This window comes from Rutidosis leptorrhynchoides, chromosome 1 (assembly GCF_046630445.1).
Source record: "Rutidosis leptorrhynchoides isolate AG116_Rl617_1_P2 chromosome 1, CSIRO_AGI_Rlap_v1, whole genome shotgun sequence".
Classification (NCBI taxonomy): domain Eukaryota; kingdom Viridiplantae; phylum Streptophyta; class Magnoliopsida; order Asterales; family Asteraceae; genus Rutidosis; species Rutidosis leptorrhynchoides.
In genome coordinates, this window is record NC_092333.1 from 557,105,877 (window position 1) to 557,132,069 (window position 26,193).

The following is a 26,193-nucleotide window of genomic DNA, read 5'->3' on the forward strand; positions in this document are numbered from 1 at the left end:
ATGATGAAATGATTATTTATGATAAACTAATGAACTCACCAACCTTTTGGTTGACACTTTAAAGCATGTTTATTCTCAGGTATGAAAGAAATCTTCCGCTGTGCATTTGCTCATTTTAGAGACATTACTTGGAGTCATTCATGACATATTTCAAAAGACGTTGCATTCGAGTCGTCGATGTCATCAATATTATTATCAAGTCATTTATAGTTTAGATATATTATGAAATGGTATGTATGCCGTCAACTTCCAATGTATTAAAAGTTTGTCTTTTCTAAAAACGAATGCAATGTTTGTAAAATGTATCATATAGAGGTCAAGTACCTCGCGATGTAATCAACTGTTGTGAATCGTTTATAATCGATATGGACTTCGTCCGGATGGATTAGGACGGGTCATTTCACCATGTTCTCTTTATTACAGTACGTAGTATTTTTTAAAACACTACTCTCCTTTATAAAAAATCTGATATTATTAGTAAACTAGTTTTTTGGCCCGCGCTTTCGCTGTGGGTTGGTTTCAAAAAAAAAAGTACTGTAGCTACAGTAGCGGGTATTCGGGTCGGGTTGGTGGAGAGCGGATCAGGGAATCCGGATGGTATTTGGTTAGTGGTTTGGGGAATCATGTTTAAAAAAAAAAAAATTATTATTCACGGATGGTGTCAATCAATCATATGTTGACACCATTTACCACAATTTATATATATATAAATAATGCTTTTCTTTATGTTATTAACTATATATATATATATATATATATATCATTCTAAACCATGGTTTTTACTTTTTATCATCATCCTTAAACATAAACAAAGGCTTTAATTTTCCAACAAACATTACGTTACAATAGGCACCAATACAAGTGACAGCATTAGAAATGAACCCCCCACACTGTTCTTGCATTTGGACACATTCCTAAAGTAATTCGGATCCTGACCCGGATCCATCCAAATTGTCAATAAACGTGTGCTTTAGAGTTTAGATACCACATTAGCCGCCTCACATTCCATACCCTTTTATTTTCCTCTTTATCAACTAGCTAACTCTGCATCGATCCGACATGGCTACCCAAGGAAAGGTCATCACCTGTAAAGGTACTCTAAATATCTACTCCGTATTAATTAATTCTATTACGTCATTAATTAATTTATGCTTACATTACAAATTGTTGTTTATATATTTAAACCCTAACTTTCATCTTATTGTGATTGTTGATCTTGATGTAGCTGCCGTTGCGTATGAGGCTAATAAACCGCTAGTGATTGAAGATGTTGAAGTTGCGCCACCGCAAGCCTTTGAAGTTCGGGTTCAGATACTATTTACCGCACTCTGTCATACTGATGCATACACTTGGAGTGGCAAGGTATAGTGTTATTAATATATAATCTATTTCAAATTCTAAAATTAACATTATCATAGTTGCTTTAGTATTAACATATATATGTACTTATAGCTATGCTGAACACTTACGTTTTGATGATAATTGGCAATTTGGATTGATTGAAATGAAATGATATGTAGTAATAAGGCCCCGTTTGGCTCACAAGTCCAATGGGATTCCGGCGGAATTGGAATTGGATTTAGACACGACGCGTGTCTAAATTCAATTCTATTTCCGCCGGAATCCCATTGGATTCTCTGTGAGCCATACAGGTTTTAGAAATGCACAACCTGGACATTAGAAGTAATATTGTTTGAAAATGGTTGAGAGACGGACGATTACTTGCCTTGGTCGTTTTTGTATGTTAAAAGTGAGACTATTCTTGAATGTAGGCTTTAAAACTTTAGTAACAAGTCTTATGCATAATGCATTTTCGAATTAGTACTTGTACGTGACTAAGTATTCAATGGTTGCACATGTTTCTATTTAATTTGATGACTCAAGTCCCTCCTTTGCAGGATCCCGAGGGTCTTTTTCCTTGCATTCTTGGTCATGAGGCTGCTGGGTACGTATCCCCGGTTAATTAACTAGGAGTTTGTGCTATTCTTGTTTTTTTGAAATGATTTGGACTGAGATTATTCTGTAATATCAAATTTTCAGGATTGTAGAAAGCGTCGGTGAAGGGGTAACTGAAGTTCAACCAGGGGACCATGTCATACCTTGTTATCAGGCGGAATGCAAGGAATGCAAATTTTGCAAATCAGGGAAGACCAATCTCTGTGGCAAAATAAGGGGAGCTACTGGAGTTGGTGTGATGATGAATGATCGCAAGAGTCGGTTTTCAGTTAGGGGGACTCCTATATATCATTTCATGGGAACCTCTACTTTTAGTCAATACACAGTTGTACATGATGTAAGTGTTGCAAAGATTGATCCCAAAGCTCCTTTGGAGAAGGTGTGTCTTCTTGGTTGTGGTGTTCCTACTGGTAAGTTTTTCTCAATTTTAGCAAATTTTAGTTCTGGTTGATCAATTGATTTTGTCATCTTATGGTAAACCCTATGGATCATCATCAACCCAAATTGCAAGTTCCGAAAACATTTCTGAATTTTTATTTGCAAGCCCATTGTAAAATTGAATCTATCCTGTAGGTCTTGGTGCAGTTTGGAACACGGCTAAAGTTGAAGCAGGTTCAAATGTTGCTATTTTTGGTCTTGGAACTGTTGGTCTTGCAGTAAGTTTCTGATATTACAAGATTTATCTATTATCAATTTATCATCATGAGTATGATAATCACCATCAGTTTTTCTCAAAATTTTGACTACTGTGTAATAGGTAGCAGAGGGTGCAAAGGCAGCTGGTGCTTCACGAATAATTGGAATCGATATTGATAACAGAAAGTTTGATAGAGGCATGCATTATCTTGTTTTCTTTCTTTTTTCTTTTTTATTGTTTTACTGACGAACTCTATGAAAATTATGAATTGCAGCAAAAGACTTTGGTGTGACTGAATTTGTGAACCCAAAAGAACATGAGAAACCAATACAGCAGGTTCTTGTGGATATGACAGATGGAGGTGTTGATTACAGTTTTGAGTGTATAGGGAACGTTTCAATTATGAGGGCTGCTTTGGAGTGCTGTCACAAGGTAAGCTGTTCAAAATTTGTTATTATCACGCACAATAATTGCATGAAATTTCTTTTTCTATTAACATAAAAGTGAAATATATAAACAGGGCTGGGGAACATCAGTTATTGTAGGTGTTGCAGCATCAGGTCAAGAGATAGCAACTCGTCCATTTCAGTTGGTTACTGGTCGTGTTTGGAAAGGCACAGCTTTTGGTGGATTTAAAAGCCGTTCACAAGTGCCACAGCTTGTTGATAAATATATGAATAAGGTAAAACCAAACCAATTCTTTATTGATAACAGACGTAGTTATAGATAAAAGTTACATATTGTGATTTGTATGTCAACAGGAAATCAAGATTGATGAGTACATAACACACAATTTGACACTCGAAGAGATCAACAAAGCGTTTGACTTGTTGCATGGAGGGGATTGTCTGCGTTGTGTGCTTAAGGTTTGAAACAAGCCCAGCGTTAAAGCGACTTTGAAGTCGAAAATAAAGTGAATTTGTGTTTTACTTATATCTATCGAACCTCTGTTTTTTCTAGTGGTTGTGTTGGCTTTGAATGAGGGGATGTTCTTCTGTAATGGTTCTGTTTGTATCTGGTGGGCAGGCTTCACGCCCTTGGTTTTGTTTTCTTGTCTCAATTATTGTGTGAAGGTAAAACTAAGAATCATCTTTGACGATTAGCACCCTAAAACTATGTCATTCCCATCCAAAACTGACATACAAGATGCAACATTTTGAAAACCCCCAAAATATACTTAAAAAGCCGTTTGTATTCTCAATTTCAAAATTTATATTTTCTGCAAAATAGGTTGCATTTCATGCTGAGGAATGCTAAATGAAATGATATCTGAGCAGCTGACGAGAGATTTTTGTAATTTTGTGTTTTAATAGAAGCAATCGAATAAAAAAAAGGGTTTGGGATGGTTAATCACATACCGGTTATTTTTGTTTGTTTTTCATTTAGAACGTTTCGAAGCATGAAGTCATTACCGGTTCAAAATGGGGAGGAGGTCGTTACTGGTTATTTGTGTTTGTTATTCAAAGTTAATTGATTAGAAAGAGGCTAAACCCAGGTGTTGTAATAATGTGAACTCGTATGTGTTTGTACTTTCATTTGAGGGTATTAAGTTATTAACTATCAAGTAAAAGATGTCCAACATTATTTTTAACACAAAACATTCACTGTTGTAAAAGTCGGTGGGTCGGCCGACGCAACGGTTTGGAGACTAGTCTTTCCCGACTTGCCCAAAAATACCTTAAAAGTCCGTTAACACTAAAAAGTCAGCCGAGTCAAATCTGAGTCACTCAAATTCAGCCAAAGTTAGATAAAAAAAAAAAATTACAATATATTTCTAAAAACTATATTTTATGTCACATATTTATGTTTAAAATATTTACGTTATACGTTTAATATATTCATGTGTAATATATGTAAGTTTAATTTTATATATTACTAAAAGTCAAACTTTGTCAACGCCGGTCTCTTCCCCAACTCAACCGACCCGTCCCTCCAAAGGTCCCGATCAACTCGTCTCCGACTCTCGACTTTTACAACCTTGATAACATCCTAAATGATGCTATAAATATAAATAATACTACTGAAAGTGAACACAGTCGGTGACTTTACCAATATCACATATAGCAGGCTACATTAGTTTTGACTTTCGACCCGATGTCCCAGCCCAAACCAACCTGTGTACTGATCATATACATAGCATTGTATATGTATATTTTATTTGCTAAAAGCCGAAGGCAGAACTATGCGAATTATAAGGCAAAGCTGTGCAATATTCGCTGAAAATGAGTACCGCGGTTATGTTTTCGCATTAATACAAGACCGCGGTTTAATCCGCTGAGTTTCCGCGGATATTTATGTAACTCGCAGACCGCGGATATTTCGAATCCTATAAATAGAGAGTTTGGCCTCTCATTTATAGGTTGTTGATTTTCTGCCATTTTGCCTAAGCCTTTGTAATTTCCACTTGTGATCTTGCCCAAGGGATTTTTACATTGCGAAAAGGTGAATTAAGCTAATTAACAATCAAGACCGGGTCGGGGTGGTTGATCACTTGATAGTTAAAGTGAAAGACGATCATCGGGGCCCAAAATCAAGGTTGTAAAACTCGCGACTCGGGGAGTACTCGGCAGGAGGTTTTTGAGGAGTAATCGGCGACTCGGGGAGTACTCGTGGGAGTAATCGGATGTTGACTTTCGTTGACTTTTTAAGATAAATATATATATTTTGATAATATATAAATAACAGGGACTGTTATTGTCATTTTATCAAAGGTTCAAGAGTGATTATCAAATTTGTTCTTGTTATTAACGTTTGGTAATAGTTGAGGGGCTGTTAGTGTCATTTGATAAAGAAAAAGAAATTATTAAAATATTTAAAATATCACTTTTTATCAAGCGTCTAAGATCTGTACATCTTCCCAGATCTAAAATTCAGACACGCTTCCTTCCCTTTATTCATATACAGTGTCAACTATACAAGAAGCTGTGGTCTTCCTTAATTCACGACAGGTTTCACCTTGCTCCTTCTTCCTTTTCCTTTTCTTGCTCTCCTTCCTCCTCTTTAAATATTTCAGGCAAGATCTGAGTTTTTCCGATGTCATTGACCACCGTTTGACCGGCGTTGACCGAGTAATTGGGCGAGTTAGACACCGATTTCTCGTTTTGATCTTCCAGCCGATTAATCGCCGATTACTCGGCCGAGTAGGCCGAGTTTTGCAACACTGCCCAAAATAATCATCAAACATCCCATCCTCCATTATAATCTTATTGCACTCAATCCGTGATTAAGTAACATCATTAATTATGGATTGATCAATTGGCGCCATCCGTGGGACACGTTTTACAAATTAAACTGAAAATTTTTTGTTTTACGCCGTTAAGCAATTAATTCGACGGTTTAATTTCAATCGTGTTTTTGTTGTGATAATTTGCAGGTGCTTTTGGAATAAGCAATCAGTTAATCTGCTAATCAATCACGATGACAAATGCAAAGCAAACTGGCATTTCTGCGAATGCTGATGCACTGCCTGGTGATTCGCAGAACGTTATAATATTTCCATTACAAACAAATGCTAATATAACCGCGGGAAAATTGGTTCAAGAGCCGATCGTTAAAACATCTGCTGAAAACAATGTTAATGACTCGCAGCCAGAAGTTGCAGCTGAGAAAATGACTGCGCGAAGAAATTTGCTGCAAAATCGCAGTGAAATAACCGCTGATAGGAAACGACCAAAAGCTTTGGCTGGAAAATCTAGTTTGCGAACTGACAAAATTGTCAGCACTGCAATCGAGCAAGCTAAGCGAGATGCTAAGCGTAATTGCGAATCTCGCATACCGCACACTTACTTATGGCCATTGAACGATTCAGGATCACAAGTTGATCGTCTCGTTATCGAGCATAATGATAGCGATAGCGATAATGCAGAAGATCGCATTCATTTAAACTCTGCGTATAAATCAAAAAAGGCAAAAACGCCAAGAGAAGAGTGCGAATTTTGTGATGATTCGGACAGCGTAGAAGAGTTTGTTAAAAATCCACAAATTAAGCGAAAGCGACCACCAACACCTTTCCCTCGCTATGGGGAAGAGGGTGACATATCTGACGCTGCTCGCAGAGAAAATGCCCAGAACTTTTTGGCGGATGCTTTCAGAAGCATTGCGCCAAAGTCAATGCAACATAAGTTTGATCAGCCAAACTTTTTGCAAGACATGCTTACCAAGTTTTGTGCAGAGAATGCAGATACTCGCACAAAAAAGGCAACAGAAATCACTACTGCGGCAGACAAGTTTGCCCAGCATATTTCTGACTATCCAATTGTTTCTCTGCCGATCGTGCCGGCAACTCTGGGAGTCTATTCGGGTCTAACTGATCCTTTGAATTTTCTACAATGCTTTGAAGGTGTAGTAAGTACTTATAACTGGGATGAACCAGTCGCCTGTAGAGTATTCCCCATGGCCTTGCAAGGGTCAGCAAGGGAATGCTTTCATAGTTTGCAATCTCGCAGTATCGTTGGCTTTGTAGACTTGCGCGAAATTTTTTTGCTACAGTTTCAAAATCTGTTACCACAGAAAAAGACGCACATAGAATGTCACGATATTAAGCAAGGCAGCAAAGAGACTTTGAACGCATTACTTACGCGGTACATCTATGAATGTCAAAAGATTCCAAGCCTGCATGAAGATCAAAAAATCTCTGGATTTTTGCATGCTATTAACCCACAGCGACATCCTACTCTTGTGCGGAGATTGCGAAGAGATGTGTAACAGACTCGTCCCACATCGGTGGGAGAGGAAAACAAAGCACTCCTTATAAGGGTGTGGATACCTCTTCTGGTAAGACGCGTTTAAAGCCGTGCGGGTAGGTGCGATCCGGGGCAAGTTGGCCTGTCGGTGATCGGCTTGTGGCCCAGAGCGGACAATATCATACCAGTTGTGCTGCGCACTCTGTGATGACGCGTTTAAAACCGTGCGGGTAGGTGCGATCCGGGGAATGTGTCCTGTCGGTGATCGGCCTGTGGCCCAAAGCGGACAGTATCATGCTTTCGAGCTGCTGCGCACTCTGACATGATGCGTTTTGAGGGTGTTTACCCGAGAAGCAAATCCGTGAGGTAGAAGTGCGATCCGGGGTTGTACTCGTGCGCGGGTAGCCCGTCGGTGATCGGCTTGTGTCCAAAGCGGACAATATCATACTACGGGCTGATGGTGATGTTACAAGTTGGTATCAGAGCATGGTTTGACAGCAAATACGTGCTCATATTTTGTTCCCAAACCCTGAGGCAAGTCAAACATGTAAGTGGGAGTGGGGGCTAAGTGAAAATAGGATATACGTGTGTTAGTTGTGATTGAACTAACTGTTATCCACTAAGCTTTTGTGTGAGCTGTTTTGTAGCACAGGTATGGCTGATAGAAACGCAACTGGCCCCTCCAACCCCGGAACATTCAGAGCACCAGAAGAGGGTGTTGAGTCGGATGATGATCAGAGTAGTTACATCCTTCAGTTAGAAAGCAAGCTAAAAGAGGCTGAGGACAAAATTAATGAGCTTGAATTGGCGAGGCATTCTGGAAATGATGATACACCACCTGGATTCCCAACAGCGCAATCCCAAACGATACCCAATGTGCCCCAGAACCAGTTTCAGAATCAAATACCTAACCAATATTATATGCCACCACAAAACACCATTACTTACCAAAATTCCATGATGATGAATCCATACCAAATGCAAATGTTTCATCAACCTTACATGCAACCACCCAAAAGATGTACGTATAAGAACTTCCGTGATTGCAAACCCTCCGATTTCTCTGGAAGTACTGATCCGACTGTAACTCTCAATTGGTTGCGAGAAGTTGAAAGGGTATTTGAAGCGTGTCAGTGTGAACCCGAGCTGAAGGTAACATATGCTAGTAGACTGTTGAAAGGTAGGGCTATGATTTGGTGGGATTCTTTGATTTCTAGTATACCAAAAGAGCAAGTGAGTATGGTCACATGGGAGCAGTTTCATGGGAAGGTGTGTGAACAATATTGTAATCCATTTGATATGAACCGAATCAAGACTGAGTTTCTTGAAATGAAGATGACACCTCAAATGACGATCGATGAGGTAGTAGAGAAGTTTATGGATAAACTGAGGTTTGTACAACAATGGGTGCCAAACGAAGCGTCTCGTATTCAGCATTTTGTTAATATCATTCTGCCTGAGTACAGAACTTTTGTTAGAACAGCTACATCATTGTCTCAAGCTGTTGTGATGGCTATGATGGTAGAAAGTGATGTTCAGGCTGCCAGAAACAGAATGTTTGGTAATGTGCTACAACAAGGTGGGCAAGTATCTGGTCAATCAGGATCTAAATTTAAGAAGTCTAGTGTGTTTAAATCGAAGGGTAAAAGTGGTCAGAGTAGTACTGGATCTGGATCAGGTAAAGGGAATTGGTGTCACACGTGTCGATCTTCTCACAGTGGTCAGTGTTCTGAGGCTACAAGAAGATGCTTAAAGTGTGGTGTTGTTGGGCATGAGTCTTCAGCATGGCCGTATCCGAATAATGTGTGTTGGAGTTGTCACAAACCAGGGCATCGTGCAATTAGTTGTCCGTCGAAGAGTGGTAGTTCCGGGGCAGGGTCAGGGGCGCGTTCAGTATCAGCTGGAGGGTCAACTGCCTCGAGTGGGCAGAAGAGGAAGAACCCTCCAACAGCAGAGGCTAGAGCTTTTCAGATGTCGGTGGAAAATGCTGTGGCAACCGACGAAGTAATCACCGGTATGTTTCTAATCAACTCAATACCTGCTCGCGTATTGTTTGATTGTGGTGCCAATAGGTGTTTTATGTCCCTAGATTTCTGTGCTAAGTTGAATTTACCAGCTACTGTGTTACCCAAGCCGGTTAGTGTAGAAGTAGCTGATGGTAAGACCACACACCGTCACAACCTATGTGACTGGGGTTTGTATAAAGATCGAAGGGAAGTCTTTCCCTGTGACTTGTTTAGTGTTACCTATTCCTAGCTTTGATGTAGTTCTAGGAATGGATTGGTTGAGCTCGCTTAGGGCTAATATTAAGTGTGATAGGAAAATGAGTACCTTTCGTTCGACCGATGGAACCCGTGCTCGAGGGGAGCGGGGAGGGTATAATTTTCTGTTGATAACCATGATGAAAGCGAAAAAGTCGATGGCAAAGGGTTGTGAATCATTTCTTGCATATGTGATTGATGTGAAGAAAGAAAAGAAAACAGTGGCCGATATTCCGATAGTATCAGAATTTCCCGAAGTGTTCCCAGATGAGTTACCAGGTCTGCCGCCGGTAAGGGAAGTTGAATATAAGATTGAATTGGTTCCTGGAACAACTCCAGTTGCAAAAGCTCCATACCGATTAGCGCCGTCTGAAATCCGTGAAATGATGTCACAGATTCAAGAACTATTAGATCGTGGGTTTATCCGACCGAGTTCTTCACCGTGGGGTGCTCCGGTATTGTTTGTTAAAAAGAAAGATGGGTCAATGCGTATGTGTATTGATTATCGTGAATTGAACAAAAGAACAGTGAAGAATAAGTATCCGTTACCTCGAATAAACGATTTGTTCGATCAGTTACAGGGTGCTTCATTCTTTTCTAAGATAGACTTAAGATCCGGATATCATCAGGTTCGTGTTGCTGAATCAGATATACCGAAAACAGCGTTCAGAACAAGGTATGGTCATTATGAATTTCTTGTCATGCCGTTTGGGTTGACGAATGCGCCAGCAATCTTCATGGATCTAATGAATAGAGTGTGTCGCCCGTTCTTAGATAAGTTTGTGATTGTGTTTATAGATGATATACTAGTGTATTCAAAGACCGAAAGTGAACATGCTGAACATCTGAGACAGGTTTTGAACATGTTGAAACGTGAACAACTATTTGCAAAATTCTCAAAGTGTGAATTTTGGTTACGTGAAGTGCAGTTTTTGGGTCATGTGATTTGTGCCGAGGGTATAAAAGTTGATCCGACAAAGATAGAAGCGGTAATGAATTGGAATTCTCCGAAGACTCCGACTGAGATTAAGAGTTTTCTGGGATTAGCCGGTTATTATCGCAGATTTATCAAGGATTTCTCGAAAATAGCGGGTCCGTTGACTAAGTTGACTCGTAAAGATGTAGCCTTTCGATGGACTGATGAACAGGAAAAGGCTTTTCAGATTTTGAAACAGCTACTGTGTCAGGCACCAGTGTTAGCTTTACCAAAAGGTTCAGACGACTTCGTGGTATACTGTGATGCATCATATGCCGGGTTGGGTTGTGTATTAATGCAAAGAGATAAAGTAATCGCCTACGCCTCGCGACAGTTGAAAGTTCATGAGAAGAATTATCCAGTGCATGATCTTGAAATGGCTGCAGTAGTGTTTGCTTTGAAACTGTGGAGACACTATTTGTATGGAACCCATTGTGTTATATGTACAGATCACAAGAGTTTGCAGTATATCTTCTCACAGAAAGAATTGAATATGCGTCAGAGACGATGGCAAGAGTTGATCAAAGATTACGATTGTGAAATTAAATACCATCCGGGTAAGGCAAATGTGGTTGCAGATGCGCTAAGTCGTAAAAAGTCAAGTGAAAATGTGAAATTTCTTCGTTTGAATATAACTTCAGATTTGATTAACAGCTTAAAAACTATTCAGGCCTGTGCTTTAGAGGACGAACATATTAAATCTGAACAAATGACCAAACGAAAAGTGGACTTAATTGATGACTCACGTAGACTAAAGACCTTAAACAATCGTGTTTGGGTGCTGATAATGCTAAAAACGAACATATATTTCATAGCATTATTCCTCAAGAAAGACAATCTTTTAGTTGCAATTGTTCTATTTACAAGTGATATTCGTTTAAATAATAAAAGGTGAAGACAAAAGACAGATTCGACGAATTGAAGACGCAAACGACCAAAAAGTTCAAAAGTACAAAAGACAATCAAAAAGGTTCCAATTATTGATAAGAAACGTCTCGAAATTACAAGAGTACAAGATTCAAAACGCAAAGTACAAAATATAAAATTGTACGCAAGGACGTTCGAAAATCCGGAACCGGGACCAGAGTCAACTCTCAACGCTCGACGCAACGGACTAAAAATTACAAGTTAACTATGTATATAAATATAATATAATATATAATTAATTATATTAATTATATATATATATTATATTTATAAATAAAAACCGTCGGCAGAGAAAGACTCCAAAGGGACTGAGCTGTAATTTCATTCTCCGCGACTCGCGGAGTTTGAAGGCAAAAATGCCGCGAGTCGCGGAGCCCCAAAATGAAAAACTGCCTATAAAGCCAACCGAATTCTGATCGCAAATAATCATCTTTTTCTTCTTCTTCTCATACGTAAATTATATATATATATTTATAATTTATATTTTAATTTTAATTATAATTCTAATAATAAGGGTATGTTAGCGAATGTTGTAAGGGTGTAAGTCGAAATTCTGTCCGTGTAACGCTACGCTATTTTTAATCATTGTAAGTTATGTTCAACCTTTTTACATTAATGTCTCGTAGCTAAGTTATTATTATGCTTATTTAAAACGAAGTAATCATGATGTTGGGCTAATTACTAAAATTGGGTAATTGGACTTTGTACCATAATTGGGGTTTGGACAAAAGAACGACACTTGTGGAAATTAGACTATGGGCTATTAATGGGCTTTATATTTGTTTAACTAAATGATAGTTTGTTAATGTTAATATAAAGATTTACAATTGGGCGTCCTTATAAATTACCATATACACTCGATCGGACACGATGGGCGGGGTATTTATATGTACGAATAATCGTTCATTTAACCGGACACGGGAATGGATTAATAGCCACTAGAATAATTAAAACAGGGGTGAAATTACATTCAAGGGTAATTGGTGTAATTGTTAACAAAGTAGTAAAACCTTGGTTTACACGCAGTCGATAACCTGGTGTATTCATTAAACAAAGTATTAAAACCTTGTTACAATTCGAATCCCCAATTAGTTGGAATATTTAACTTCGGGTATAAGGATAATTTGACGAGGACACTCGCACTTTATATTTATGACTGATGGACTGTTATGGACAAAAACCAGACGGACATATTAAATAATCCAGGACAAAGGACAATTAACCCATGGGCATAAAACTAAAATCAACACGTCAAACATCATGATTACGGAAGTTTAAATAAGCATAATTTTTTTATTTCATATTTAATTTCCTTTATTTTATATTTAATTGCACTTCTAATTATCGCATTTTTATTGTTATTTTATTTAATTGCACTTTTAATTATCGTACTCTTTAATTATCGCAAGTTTATTTTATCGCACTTTTATTATTCGAAATTTCATTATCGTTATTTACTTTACGCTTTAATTTAAGTCTTGTATTTATTTTTAATATTTTACATTTGGTTTTAACTGAGACTAAAGTTTTAAAATCGACAAACCGGTCATTAAACGGTAAAACCCCCCTTTATAATAATAATATTACTTATATATATGTTTGTATTTTTATAAAAGTAAATTAATATAGCGTTGAGCTTTGTTTAAAAAAGATTCCCTGTGGAACGAACCGGACTTATTAAAAACTACACTACTGTACGATTAGGTACACTGCCTATAAGTGTTGTAGCAAGGTTTAAGTATATCCGTTCTCTAAATAAATAAATATCTTGTGTAAAATTGTATCGTATTTAATAGTATTTCCTAATAAAATTTAAAAACTATTTTATATACGCCCCGCTGCACATCAAGTAATTTTGGCGCCGCTGCCGGGGAACTATCTTAAAAGCCGGAAGCGCAACACTAATAAAAAAAAAAAAATTTAGTTAACTTTTATTAAAATTCGTTTTTGTAAAAAAACGTTTTAATTATTCGAAAATATAAAAAGAAAAACAAAAATTTATGTATTTTTAGGAGTTTAATAAATATAAGTTTTATTTTGTAAAAATATGAGTTTTATTTAATTTATTTTATAAATATATTTTATAAATATAAAAAAAAACCGAAAAGAAAAAAAATATATATATATAAATCTAGTTTTAAGATTTTTATTTATAAAATTATAAAGTGATTCTATTTTTATTTAAGTTTTAAATATAAGTTTTATTAATACATATATTTAAAAACAGAAAATAAAATAAATAAAAAAAAACGCGTAAATTAAAACTGCTCCAGAGTTGAATTTCTGAACCCCGCGACTCGCGGGGTTTGAAGCATTAAATACCGCAACTCGCGGAGGGTACCTGACACACGAACAGGAAGCCCTAATCCTGCATTTATTACGGATTATTATTAATTATTATTATTATTAACCCTAATTATTATTATTATTATTATTATAATTAAGTTTATTTTTAATTTAAGTTTTATTTAATTTATATTTTAGTTAAATTAGTTTAATTAAATTGTAAAATTAGTAGTTTTATTAAATAAATAATATAAAAATAATATTTTTATAAAAATTGTACTTTTTACAACTTTTTGTATATTTTTATATTTTGTCCCTTTTTAATCGTTGTAGCGTAATATTTGTATTTTTTTCGCTCATATTTAATTTTAAACTTAGTTTTTGCCATAGTTATTTTTACTCCTAGATTTTTAGGCTTTGCCGTAGAATTCCTTAAGTGCTTTTTCTTTAGACTAAGATTTAGGTGCTTTAGAATTTTGCGACGCCTTTTTAAGTTTTAGTTTCTTCTTAAGTTATTTCCATTTGGGATTTAGTTTTTCCTGTAAGCTTTAATATTTTTAGACGACTTTTACCTATGTATCAATTATCATTCCAATTAGTAATTTCAATTTGCGATTATAATTTTAAGTTAGTTGTAGTAATAAGGTTAGGTTAGTCAAGTATTTTTAAGTTTTATAAATTTCTTTTATTTTTTCGTCACCTTTTATTTTTCAACCATTTTTCTTTTTCGACCTTTTTTCGACGAACTCTTTTTCTTTCTTATTTCTCGCTATTCTAGTTTTTAGGACATAGATTTTTATTCTACTTCTTATCTAAATTTCTTAAAATTACGAAAATTTATTTTAAGTGGTTAAATTAATAGACATCAAAATTTTCTGGTTCGTAGTAATAGTTGGATTTGTACGTGGACCGGGTTATTGGAGCCAAACAGTCCTCAATTATATTGAGACCAAACGAATCCTGCCCCTCTGCTGCATCTTTTGGCTATTCGAAACGTGGGCAAAATCAGAAAAGTCTATTGATTGAATAACTTATTATAATTTTTCTTTCCTTTTTAAAAAACTAATAGGATATTCAGTGAATGCACCGAGCAAGACGTTCACCACCTTTTGTACGTTCACCACCTGTAACTAGATCAAGACATTTAGCAAATATAACCGCCGTTGATTTTTCTTTAGAATCGTCATCCAGTCAACCAAGTACTTCAGTTCAAATTTCCGATAATCCATTTTTTGAACCCAACCTCACAATTGAGAATCCGGAAAATATTCAGGAACGGTTCGTAGATCCTGATTCAATTATGGAGAATCTGGAACCTTTAAGTATGGAAGACCGAATGAGAGCTAAACGCACTGGCCAAGGTCACGCAATTACTCATCCAGACATTAATGCGCCAGATTATGAAATCAAAGGACAAATTCTACACATGGTGACTAATCAATGCCAATTTACTGGTGCGCCGAAGGAAGATCTAAATGAACATCTACGTACCTTTAATAGGATCTGCACACTATTTAAAATCCGAGAAGTGGAGGATGAACAGATATATCTCATGTTATTTCCCTGGACTTTAAAGGGAGAAGCCAAAGATTGGTTGGAATCGTTACCTGAAGGGGCGATTGATACATGGGACGTTTTAGTTGACAAATTTCTTAAACAATTCTTTCCTGCATCTAAAGCCGTAAGACTTCAAGCAGAAATTGTTACGTTCACACAGAAACCAAATGAAACTCTATATGAGGCGTGGACTAGATATGGAAAGTTGTTAAGAGGATGTCCGCAACATGGTTTAGACACCTGTCAAATAGTACAAATATTCTACCAAGGATGCGACATCACTACAAGAAAAGACATAGATATAGCAGCTGGTGGTTCTATTATGAAGAAAACCGAAACTGATGCTTACAAAATTATTGATAACACTGCTTCCCACTCACATGAGTGGCACCAAGAAAAATACATCGTTAGATCATCTAAAGCAGCTAGAGCCGATTCTAGCCATGACTTAGATTCCATTTCCGCAAAGATAGATGCTGTGGAGAGACGAATGGAAAAGATGACTAAGGATATTCACTCAATACGAATTAGTTGTGAGCAGTGTGGAGGACCACATTTGACAAAAGATTGTCTCAGTATTGAATTAACAATGGAACAAAGAGAGAATATTTCATACATAAACCAAAGGCCTGGAAATAATTATCAGAATAATTATCAACCGCCAAGACCGATTTACAATCAAAACCAGAATTATAACAGAAATATTCCATACAACAACCAACAAGGTCCTAGCAATCAACAAGTATCCAATAATACTTATAATCAGCAAAGACCTAATTTTCAAAACAAACCACCACAACAAACCGATGATAAAAAGCCAAATTTAGAAGATATGATGACGAAGCTAGTTGAAACTCAAACGCAGTTTTTCACATCTCAAAAACAAACCAATGAACAAAATGCTCAAGCATTTAGAAATCAACAAGCTTCTATTCAAAATCTGGAACAAGAAGTAAGTAACCTAACAAGGTTAATAGGTGAAAGAAAACCGGGAAGTCTACCTAGTGATACAAATGCTAACCCCCGGAGTGAAACAGCTAAAGCCATTACCACAAGAAGTGGTACAACACTTAAACCACCTAAAATACCTGTAACTTCTGATAAAGCTATTCCTACTCCACAAGAACCACAACCTGATCAAGATAAGGAAAAAGAACCGGTAGTTGAGAAGGTTAATGAAGATAACACAGTTAAGGCTAAACCTTATGTTAAACCATACCAACCACTACTTCCTTACCCGAGTAAAATGAAGAAAGAGAAACTTGAAGCCGAGCAATCCAAATTCTTGGATATGTTTAAACAGATAAATGTAAATCTTCCTTTCATTGATGTGATTTCAGGAATGCCTAGATATGCTAAATTCTTGAAAGATCTAATCTCAAATAGAAAGAAAATGGAAAAACTCTCGGCTGTTACTATGAATGCTAATTGTTCAGCAGTGCTGTTGAATAAGATACCAGAAAAACTATCTGATCCAGGAAGTTTCACAATTCCATGTTTTCTGGGTAGTCTTAGTTCAATAGAAGCATTGGCAGACTTAGGTGCTAGTATAAATCTAATGCCGTATTCACTATACGCTAAACTAGACCTTGGAGAATTGAAACCAACCAGAATAAGCATACAACTAGCCGATAGATCAATAAAATATCCTAGAGGGATAATGGAGAACATGCTAGTTAAAGTTGGTACTTTAGTATTTCCAGTAGATTTTGTTGTTTTGGACATGGAAGAAGATTCTCAAGTTCCTCTCATATTAGGAAGACCATTCTTAAACACGGCTAAAGCAATGACAGACGTGTTCGGTAAGAAACTGACCCTAAGTATAGAGGATGAGAGTGTTACCTTTTCAGTTGATAGAGCAATGCAACAACCACAATCTGCAGATGATACATGTTATTATATTCAAACTATAGATGCACATGCAGAATTATTAGAAGAATTTCCAGAATTACAAGGAACAGGAGAATGTTCTTTAGGAGAAGGTAATGAACCAATTGATGAAGCTGAAATGTTAGCTACACTTATAGCTAATGGATATGAACCAACAACAGAAGAAATTCAAATGCTAAAAGAAAAAGACAGATATCGATACAAATCATCGATAGAGGAACCTCCGAAATTAGAGTTAAAGCCACTTCCAAACCATTTGGAATACGCTTATTTACATGGTGAATCTGAATTACCTGTAATAATATCGTCTTCTCTTACTGAAAATGAGAAATCACAACTCATTTCTGTGTTGAAAGCTCATAAACCAGCCATTGCATGGAAGATTCATGATATTAAAGGAATAAGTCCTTCGTATTGCACACATAAAATCTTTATGGAAGAAGGTCATAAAACGTATGTGCAACGCCAACGAAGACTAAATCCTAATATGCAAGATGTAGTTAAAAAAGAGATTATTAAACTGCTAGATGCAGGTTTAATTTATCCAATCTCTGATAGTCCATGGGTAAGCCCAGTTCAATGCGTACCTAAGAAGGGTGGCATGACTGTCATTACAAATGAGAAAAATGAGCTTATTCCTACTAGGACTGTAACAGGATGGCGTGTATGTATTGATTATAGAAAATTAAATGACGCCACCAGAAAAGATCACTTTCCCTTACCTTTCATAGATCAAATGTTGGAAAGGTTAGCCGGAAATAGTTACTATTGTTTTCTAGATGGATTTTCCGGATATTTTCAAATTCCAATAGCACCCGAGGACCAAGAGAAAACCACATTCACGTGCCCTTATGGTACTTTTGCTTACAAACGCATGCCATTTGGACTTTGCAACGCCCCTGCAACCTTTCAAAGGTGTATGATGGCGATTTTTCACGACATGATAGAAGAATGCATGGAAGTATTCATGGATGACTTTTCAGTCTTCGGTGATACATTTAAATCATGTCTAGTTAATCTGGAACGAATGCTAATTAGATGCGAAAAATCAAATCTAGTACTTAATTGGGAGAAATGCCATTTCATGGTTAAAGAAGGCATCGTTCTTGGACATAAAATTTCAAAAGAAGGAATTGAAGTGGATAGAGCTAAAGTAGATGTAATTGCTAAACTTCCACATCCCACCAATGTTAGAGGAGTTAGGAGTTTTCTAGGGCATGCCGGTTTTTACCGACGTTTCATAAAAGATTTTTCTAAAATTGCCACTCCTATGAATAAACTCCTAGAAAAGGATGCGCCATTCATCTTTTCAGATGAGTGTATCAAATCTTTTAATATTCTTAAAGAGAAACTCACTAATGCACCGATCATGATAACACCAAATTGGAATCTACCATTTGAACTAATGTGCGATGCAAGTGATTTTGCAATGGGAGCCGTTTTAGGACAAAGGATTGAAAAACGATTTCAACCTATATATTATGCTAGTAAGACATTACAAGGAGCACAAACGAACTATACAACTACTAAAAAAGAACTCCTTGCTATTGTCTTTGCTTTTGACAAATTTCGATCATATCTCGTTCTAGCAAAAACGGTGGTCTATACCGACCATTCTGCTCTTAGATACCTATTTTCAAAACAAGATGCTAAACCAAGATTAATCCGTTGGATCTTACTCTTACAAGAGTTTGATATTGAAATCCGAGATAAAAGAGGAGCAGAAAATCTCGCCGCTGATCATCTTTCTCGTCTTGAAAATCCTGAGTTAGAAGTTCTAAATGAATCAGCCATACAAGACAACTTTCCTGATGAATATCTATTGAAGATAGATTATAATGAAATCCCATGGTTTGCAGACTATGCAAACTATTTAGTATGTGGATTCCTTGAAAAAGGATTATCGTACCAAAGACGAAAGAAATTCTTCAGTGATATAAAACACTATTTCTGGGAAGATCCACATCTGTTTAAAAGTTGTCCCGATGGAATAATACGCCGATGTGTATTTGGAGATGAAGCTAGTAAAATTTTAAACCATTGTCACACAGGACCAACAGGAGGGCATTATGGGCCTCAACTAACAGCAAGAAAAGTTTATGAAGCTGGATTCTATTGGCCTACAATTTACAAAGACGCACACCTTCTTTGCAAATCCTGTGATGCATGTCAAAGGGCCGGAAAAATAAGTCAACGTGATGAAATGCCACAAAATGTCATCCAAGTAAGTGAAGTATTTGACATTTGGGGTATTGACTTTATGGGTCCATTTCCAAAATCTCATAATAATCTATATATACTCGTAGCCATTGATTATGTATCTAAATGGGCGGAAGCACAAGCTCTCCCAACTAACGATGCACGAGTTGTAGTAAACTTTTTAAAACGTCTTTTTGCAAGGTTTGGAACACCGAAAGCTTTAATAAGTGATCGGGGTACTCATTTCTGTAATAATCAACTTGAGAAAGTTCTTAAAAGATATGGAGTAACTCATAAAATCTCCACCGCATATCATCCACAAACAAGTGGACAAGTTGAAAATACCAACCGAGCTTTAAAACGTATTTTAGAGAAAACCGCAGGATCAAATCCGAAGGAATGGTCCATTAAATTGGAGGATGCACTCTGGGCTTTTAGAACAGCCTACAAAACTCCAATTGGAACCACACCTTTTAGACTTGTTTATGGAAAAGCATGTCATCTTCCAGTAGAAATTGAACACAAAGCATTTTGGGCTTTGAAGACATGTAATCTTGATTTACATGAAGCCGGACGTCTACGATTAAGTCAACTAAACAAATTAGAAGAATTAAGACATGAAGCATACGAAAATTCGTTAATCTATAAAGAAAGAACAAAGAAATGGCATGATAAAAGAATCAGAAGTTCAAAAGAATTTAAGGAAGGAGACAGAGTTCTTCTTTTCAATTCACGATTCAAGCTATTTCCTGGAAAATTGAAATCAAGATGGTCTGGACCATTCATAGTCAAAAGAGTTTTCCCATACGGAACGATAGAATTGATAAATTCAAATGGGATTGAATTTAAAGTTAATGGTCACAGAGTTAAACATTACATACATGGTCCGATGGAAGTCGACAACGAAGTTAATCATAATTTCGACACCACAGCTAACTAAGTGTGGGGAGAATCAAGTCTTTAAAGGATAATATGTATTTCTGTTAGAGTTAGATTGTTTGTTTTCGTGTAAATCTCGAAAATGGAACCCGAATGGTCTTTCCCTAGCAGACCCTAAAGAACTAGTCTTCTCCCCCCATTCTGAATTTTTATTTTTTTTAGGTTTTTACGAAATGAAGACTGCCTGTGAACTAAACCATGGTCTAATGCTACACGCTTTGATCACTAAACGTAATAATGACATACTACCGAGTGAATTAGTATCAGTAATCAGAGAAAGAATGGACGGAGTTAGAAAAGAATCCAGATGCGAAGATAATAAGTTACAATTTGGTAAAGGAAAATCAAAATCCGCAGCGAAAAGAAGAGCACGACACCTAGAAAGATGTCACAAATGCGGAAAATGGTCACATGGAGGTAAATGTTCAAATAATCAAACCTATTCAAATACCGAATTTGTTACTTTATGCAGAGACGGACCGTTCATATGTTTAGAAGAAAAGACACTGAATGCGCGAGGTTACGCCTATGTAGCCATGAAAAACCAATTAAATCGACTATCTTATGAATGGGATAGATCATATAACTAAGAAATCTATTTCACAGGTATGTCTGTACAGTTATTGCTTTACCCGAGGGAGGGACGAGAACTTTTATTATCATTATTTTTAATCTTATTGAATTAAAGTATGCCAAAAACATTAAAAAAATCCAAAAATCTTAGCTTTTAAAACAATCGCTACAAAAAGACAAATTTTAAAATTTTGTCGAGGGACGGACTAGGACATCGATCCGAAACAACCTCGTCCTAAATAACAAGGGAAACAAAATTTTAAAATTAAGTACTTAATTGTTTTATAAGTTATTGATTATAAAAAAAAAAAAAAAAAAAAATATCAAACTCCGCGACTCGCGGAGTTTGGAGGTTTAATCCCCGCGAGTCGCGGGAGGACCAATTTACAGAAAAAAAAATATAACGCAAGAACTGATCAGTCCAACCCCCAACTCAAAAACACAGCGAAAAACACTCCGAAAATACACCCAAAAACACCCCCAAAATCACAATTTTTAACCGTTAATCACAAAAATTTTTACTAAAATCATGTTGAGAAGGATGATATCTAGGAATTACTCAAGAAAAACGGTAAATTTCTACACCTAAACACCATTTAATCCGAAATTTGGTGTTCTTGAGTCATTTTTTTCCCAATTTGATTTTGATGCTTTTTAGTGTAATTAGGCTTAAATTGTTTATGTATTATGCTTGTATAACCTAGATTGATGCTGTTTAAAATGATTAGAAGCCTTAAACTTCAAATTTTGAATAATCTAGGGTTTGTGTTCTTGAGCAAATTTGGGGCTTTTTGATATAAACAGGTTATGGCCGATTTTTGTCATGAATTGTTGCTAAAATAAGTAGTGTAACATGTTTAGGTAGTTAAATGATCCAAACTTTGAGCCTAGATATGATTTTGAGAATTAAAGTGGACTTTTTCAAGTCTAAAATTCATGAACTTGATTTTTGAAAGATAATGCCATTTGAAACTTGTTTAATTGCTAGTAATGATTATTTTGAAATGTTATTTGAGTTGAATGCTTATGAACTTGGCGAACATTTTCGTATATACTTATTTGCAAAAGTGTAGATTTGATAAAAATGTGAAAATGAGCTTAAGTTTGATATAAATTGATCATGTCATTGTAATTATTTTGATTGATGATTTTGCTGACACTAATGCATATTTGGATGCACAAAAATTGTGTTTGATGTGTTTTGCAGACTGAAAGGGGTGAATCTTCATCCCAAGCCCGCAATGCTCCTGCTGAGAATATGGAACAACAGGAGGTGGATAACTACTACAAGCAGGATATACCTCATCCAGTCATGACCTTTTCCGATATGCACTTGGAAGAATTGCACCCGAACCTGAGATTTGACAGACTTTGGATAGATTATCCAAAATATCAAAGGGGTTTGCATACTCTTCATTCTAAGGTTGTTGAGGTACCGAGGGTCATAGAATGGGGACCCTTAGAAGCTGTAGAATTGGTCGGGCCAATTAGGGAATTACTTGTACAGAGGTATGGTAATTCTTCTTTTAATGATTGGGTACGTTTATTCACCATTCGTAGACCTGTATATAAAGTATGGTGTGAAGAATTGTTATGTAGTATAGAGTTGAATGATCGGGTAGCTAGTTTAACCGATCGTTCTTTTATTAGATTTTTGTTAGGCGGTTCGATGCGCCACATGTCTTTACTGGACATGGCTCAGGCTTTACATATATATACGCCTGAGGAGTTAGCGTCTGCCGATTGTAGAGGGTTGATACTAAACGGTAGAAAGATAGATGAAAATTTTGATACACACGGTGTGTGGAGTCAAATGACAAGCCATCACCGTTTCAAAGGGGGAAATTACTCTTATTTGGATATAGATAGAGCCGAATTAAGAGTGATACATAGGTTTTTAGCTAATTCGATTACACAAAGGGGTAAGAACAAGGAAAAAGTAAATGAACATGATTTGTTTTACCATATGTGTATTCGAGACCCACAAAGAGCTGTAAGTATACCATATTGTGTGGGTTATTATTTATCAGCTATGGTTCGGGGGATACGACCGCATAGCATAATAGGAGGTGGTATTTTTATTACTTTGATTGGTGAATATCTCGGTGTGGATATAAGTCGGGGGGGGGGATTATTAGTAGAAGAACCAGAACCCCGCGATACTATAGGTTTAAATGTATACCATGGTGCGAAAGTTTTGAAGAGGCGAAATAACGCCGCAGTACGATACCATGGTAGACATCCACAGGTGGAGAGAAACCAACAGCAAGGTAATGTAGGAGGGGGGAATGAGATGCAAGAAATGCAAAGGTTTATAGCTTCTCAGGAATACGAAAATGCTAGACAGAGAGCATTTGAAGATTGGCAAGTTCATCAGAACCAAATCATAGCTCATTGCCAACATATAGGTAGAAACTATATTCCTACACCGAAACCCATCTTCCCTCCCTGGTCTATAGAGATGCAGCCACCGTATCCTACGTATGACCCTGCCGAAGCATTCTATAGCACCTATGGTTATGCCTGGAACCCCTATTGGTACCAGTATCATCCCTAGTATACTTATTATTTTTTTTATTTTGTAATTTGTAATGATTGATACGTTTAATACTTTTGTTAATATTGTAATCATTTTTATAATTGTCTAACTTTTATTCTTAGATTTTAATAATTTTTGAATGTGGGGTAATATACCAAACTTCAAAAATATGTATATATGTTTGCAGTTTATCTTATGTACACAACAGGGTAAAACAACGCATTTTCAAAGACTGGCATTAAGTTCAGCAAAAGCAACTAATTTTGACGACAAGATGCAAAATATATGTGAAATAACAACAAGACGGAATGAACAAATGATGTGCACCATTTATCATTCAGCAAACAAACGCCAATATATTTGGAAATTTTGGTAAAATTTAATCATTTTCACACAAATCACCCTCAATAAATTAAATTGTTACTGATTTCTTGCAAATGAGGGCATTGCAAGATCTTAAGTGTGGGAAGGGGTTAAATTCTTTCGGATTTTAAAAATTTTTACTTTATACACTTGGTTACCATTAAAAATACTAGTAAAGCAGTAGTTGTATTAGAATCTAGTGCTCTCTGATAATAAAGAACAGCCCTGGTCTTATATACTGACTACCCAATTCTAGTAAAAATTTTCAAAATTTTCAATTAAATGAACTAAAAATCATGTTTATACATATTTATGAACGATAAAACTAGGTTTTAACACCGAAATTATTGTTACCTCAAAAAGGACATAAATTGAGAAACAAACCAAAATGTTAAAATTCATTTAAAATGGAATAGAGGACGATAAAAAGGAAAATAAAAGCCAAGTGTGGGAAAATTTACCAAGTTATCTTAAACATATGTCACATATATCTGTAACAAATAACTGAAAATACTTTTGCTTTGGACTAAACTAAACTGTTTTACCCGATGAAAGAAAAGAAGAGATGGATCTACACGATGAATCAATTCCATCATTAAAAGGAAGTAAAGTCTTCCGAAAAAAACGCGCTTCTTGATTTAGGTCATGAAGTTGTCGTCCAGACCAGCTGTAGGTTGACGAAAAATCTAGAAAAGTCATCACTAAAATCAGCAGGAAATCCACGGACCTCAGCATTAAACAGGGTCGCCAAGTGGTCAGATTTATCCTAACCATGAGAAGGATTTATCTCGTACAATGGGGGGGCACCATGCAAATTAGCTGGATAAGACTAATAAATCAGATCCCCAGAAAGGATAATCTCCTTAAAGATTAAAAATCAGCTTTTAAGACTGATATTACTCAATCCTAGAGATTGACCTTAAAGATTGAGAATTCAAACTCATGGAATTCAATGATATCTAAACTCGAGCTTGAACGAGAAAATATTTTGATCAAAATTATAAACCGATTTGTTTTCTGAAAACCCATTTTCAATGCGTTCATTACCATTGAACGTAAAATCCTAGGAATTCACCTGGAATTCATTAGGTCACCTGAACCAAATCGGGTGTCAACCGTAAGAACGGTGGTTGCATAGTGGTCAAAGACAGGACCTTGTGCCAAACCGAAAAATCATAAGGGTGAGCTTTACTATTGCTCCTACCAAGGATAGTAATTGCGTCCGACACGTTATAGACCATAATTAAAAGCATGTCAGGGGACATTGCCTTAACAGTTGCTTGTTCAACGCTTTCCTTTACAACCGGACGGTAGTTTACCGAAAGGTAATATACGGGACAAGTAAACTGGACGTGTTGCTTTCCAAATACAAGGTTAGCAAGTGGGTGACACAAAACCATAAGTTTTGAGCTAAAATTTTCAAATCTGAAACCCACCAAACCCAAAAAAATATTTTGCAAACACCGGTAAAGGGTTATTCCGGAAAACTTATCTAGGGTAAAAACTAGATTTAATTTTCAAAAGATCAAATGTTTTCATAAAGATCCAATTTCCTTAATGGATCTAAATTTTTATAGTCATGTGGAACTGTAAACCATATCGTTACTACCATTGTTTATACCGCCGTATAGAAATCACTGATGTACAAAGTGTGAAGAATAAAGAAGTGATTCTAGTATTTCAAGACGATATTGCTTGAGGACAAGCAACGCTCAAGTGTGGGAATATTTGATAATGCTAAAAACGAACATATATTTCATAGCATTATTCCTCAAGAAAGACAAGCTTTTAGTTGCAATTGTTCTATTTACAAGTGATATTCGTTTAAATAATAAAAGGTGAAGACAAAAGACAGATACGACGAATTGAAGACGCAAACGACCAAAAAGCTCAAAAGTACAAAAGACAATCAAAAAGGTTCCAATTATTGATAAGAAACGTCTCGAAATTACAAGAGTACAAGATTCAAAACGCAAAGTACAAACTATAAAATTGTACGCAAGGACGTTCGAAAATCCGGAACCGGGACCAGAGTCAACTCTCAACGCTCGACGCAACGGACTAAAAATTACAAGTTAACTATGTATATAAATATAATATAATATATAATTAATTATATTAATTATATATATATTATATTTATAAATAAAAACCGTCGGCAGAGAAAGACTCCAAAGGGACTGAGCTGTAATTTCATTCTCCGCGACTCGCGGAGTTTGAAGGCAAAAATGCCGCGAGTCGCGGAGCCCCAAAATGAAAAACTGCCTATAAAGCCAACCGAATTCTGATCGCAAATAATCATCTTTTTCTTCTTCTTCTCATACGTAAATTATATATATATATTTATAATTTATATTTTAATTTTAATTATAATTCTAATAATAAGGGTATGTTAGCGAATGTTGTAA

At 36.1% G+C, this 26,193-nt stretch overlaps 1 protein-coding gene across 1 annotated transcript; it reads left to right on the forward strand.

Moving 5' to 3' along the window:
* Positions 1–978: 978 nt before the first annotated feature.
* LOC139880327 (alcohol dehydrogenase class-3) lies at positions 979–3,706 on the forward strand. The gene is made up of 9 exons (XM_071865474.1): positions 979–1,093; positions 1,226–1,362; positions 1,899–1,945; positions 2,041–2,366; positions 2,530–2,612; positions 2,714–2,789; positions 2,868–3,025; positions 3,114–3,275; positions 3,355–3,706. The coding sequence occupies exons 1-9, from the start codon at positions 1,060–1,062 to the stop codon at positions 3,463–3,465; spliced, it is 1,134 nt and encodes a 377-aa protein (XP_071721575.1). The 5' UTR covers positions 979–1,059; the 3' UTR covers positions 3,466–3,706.
* Positions 3,707–26,193: the final 22,487 nt, after the last annotated feature.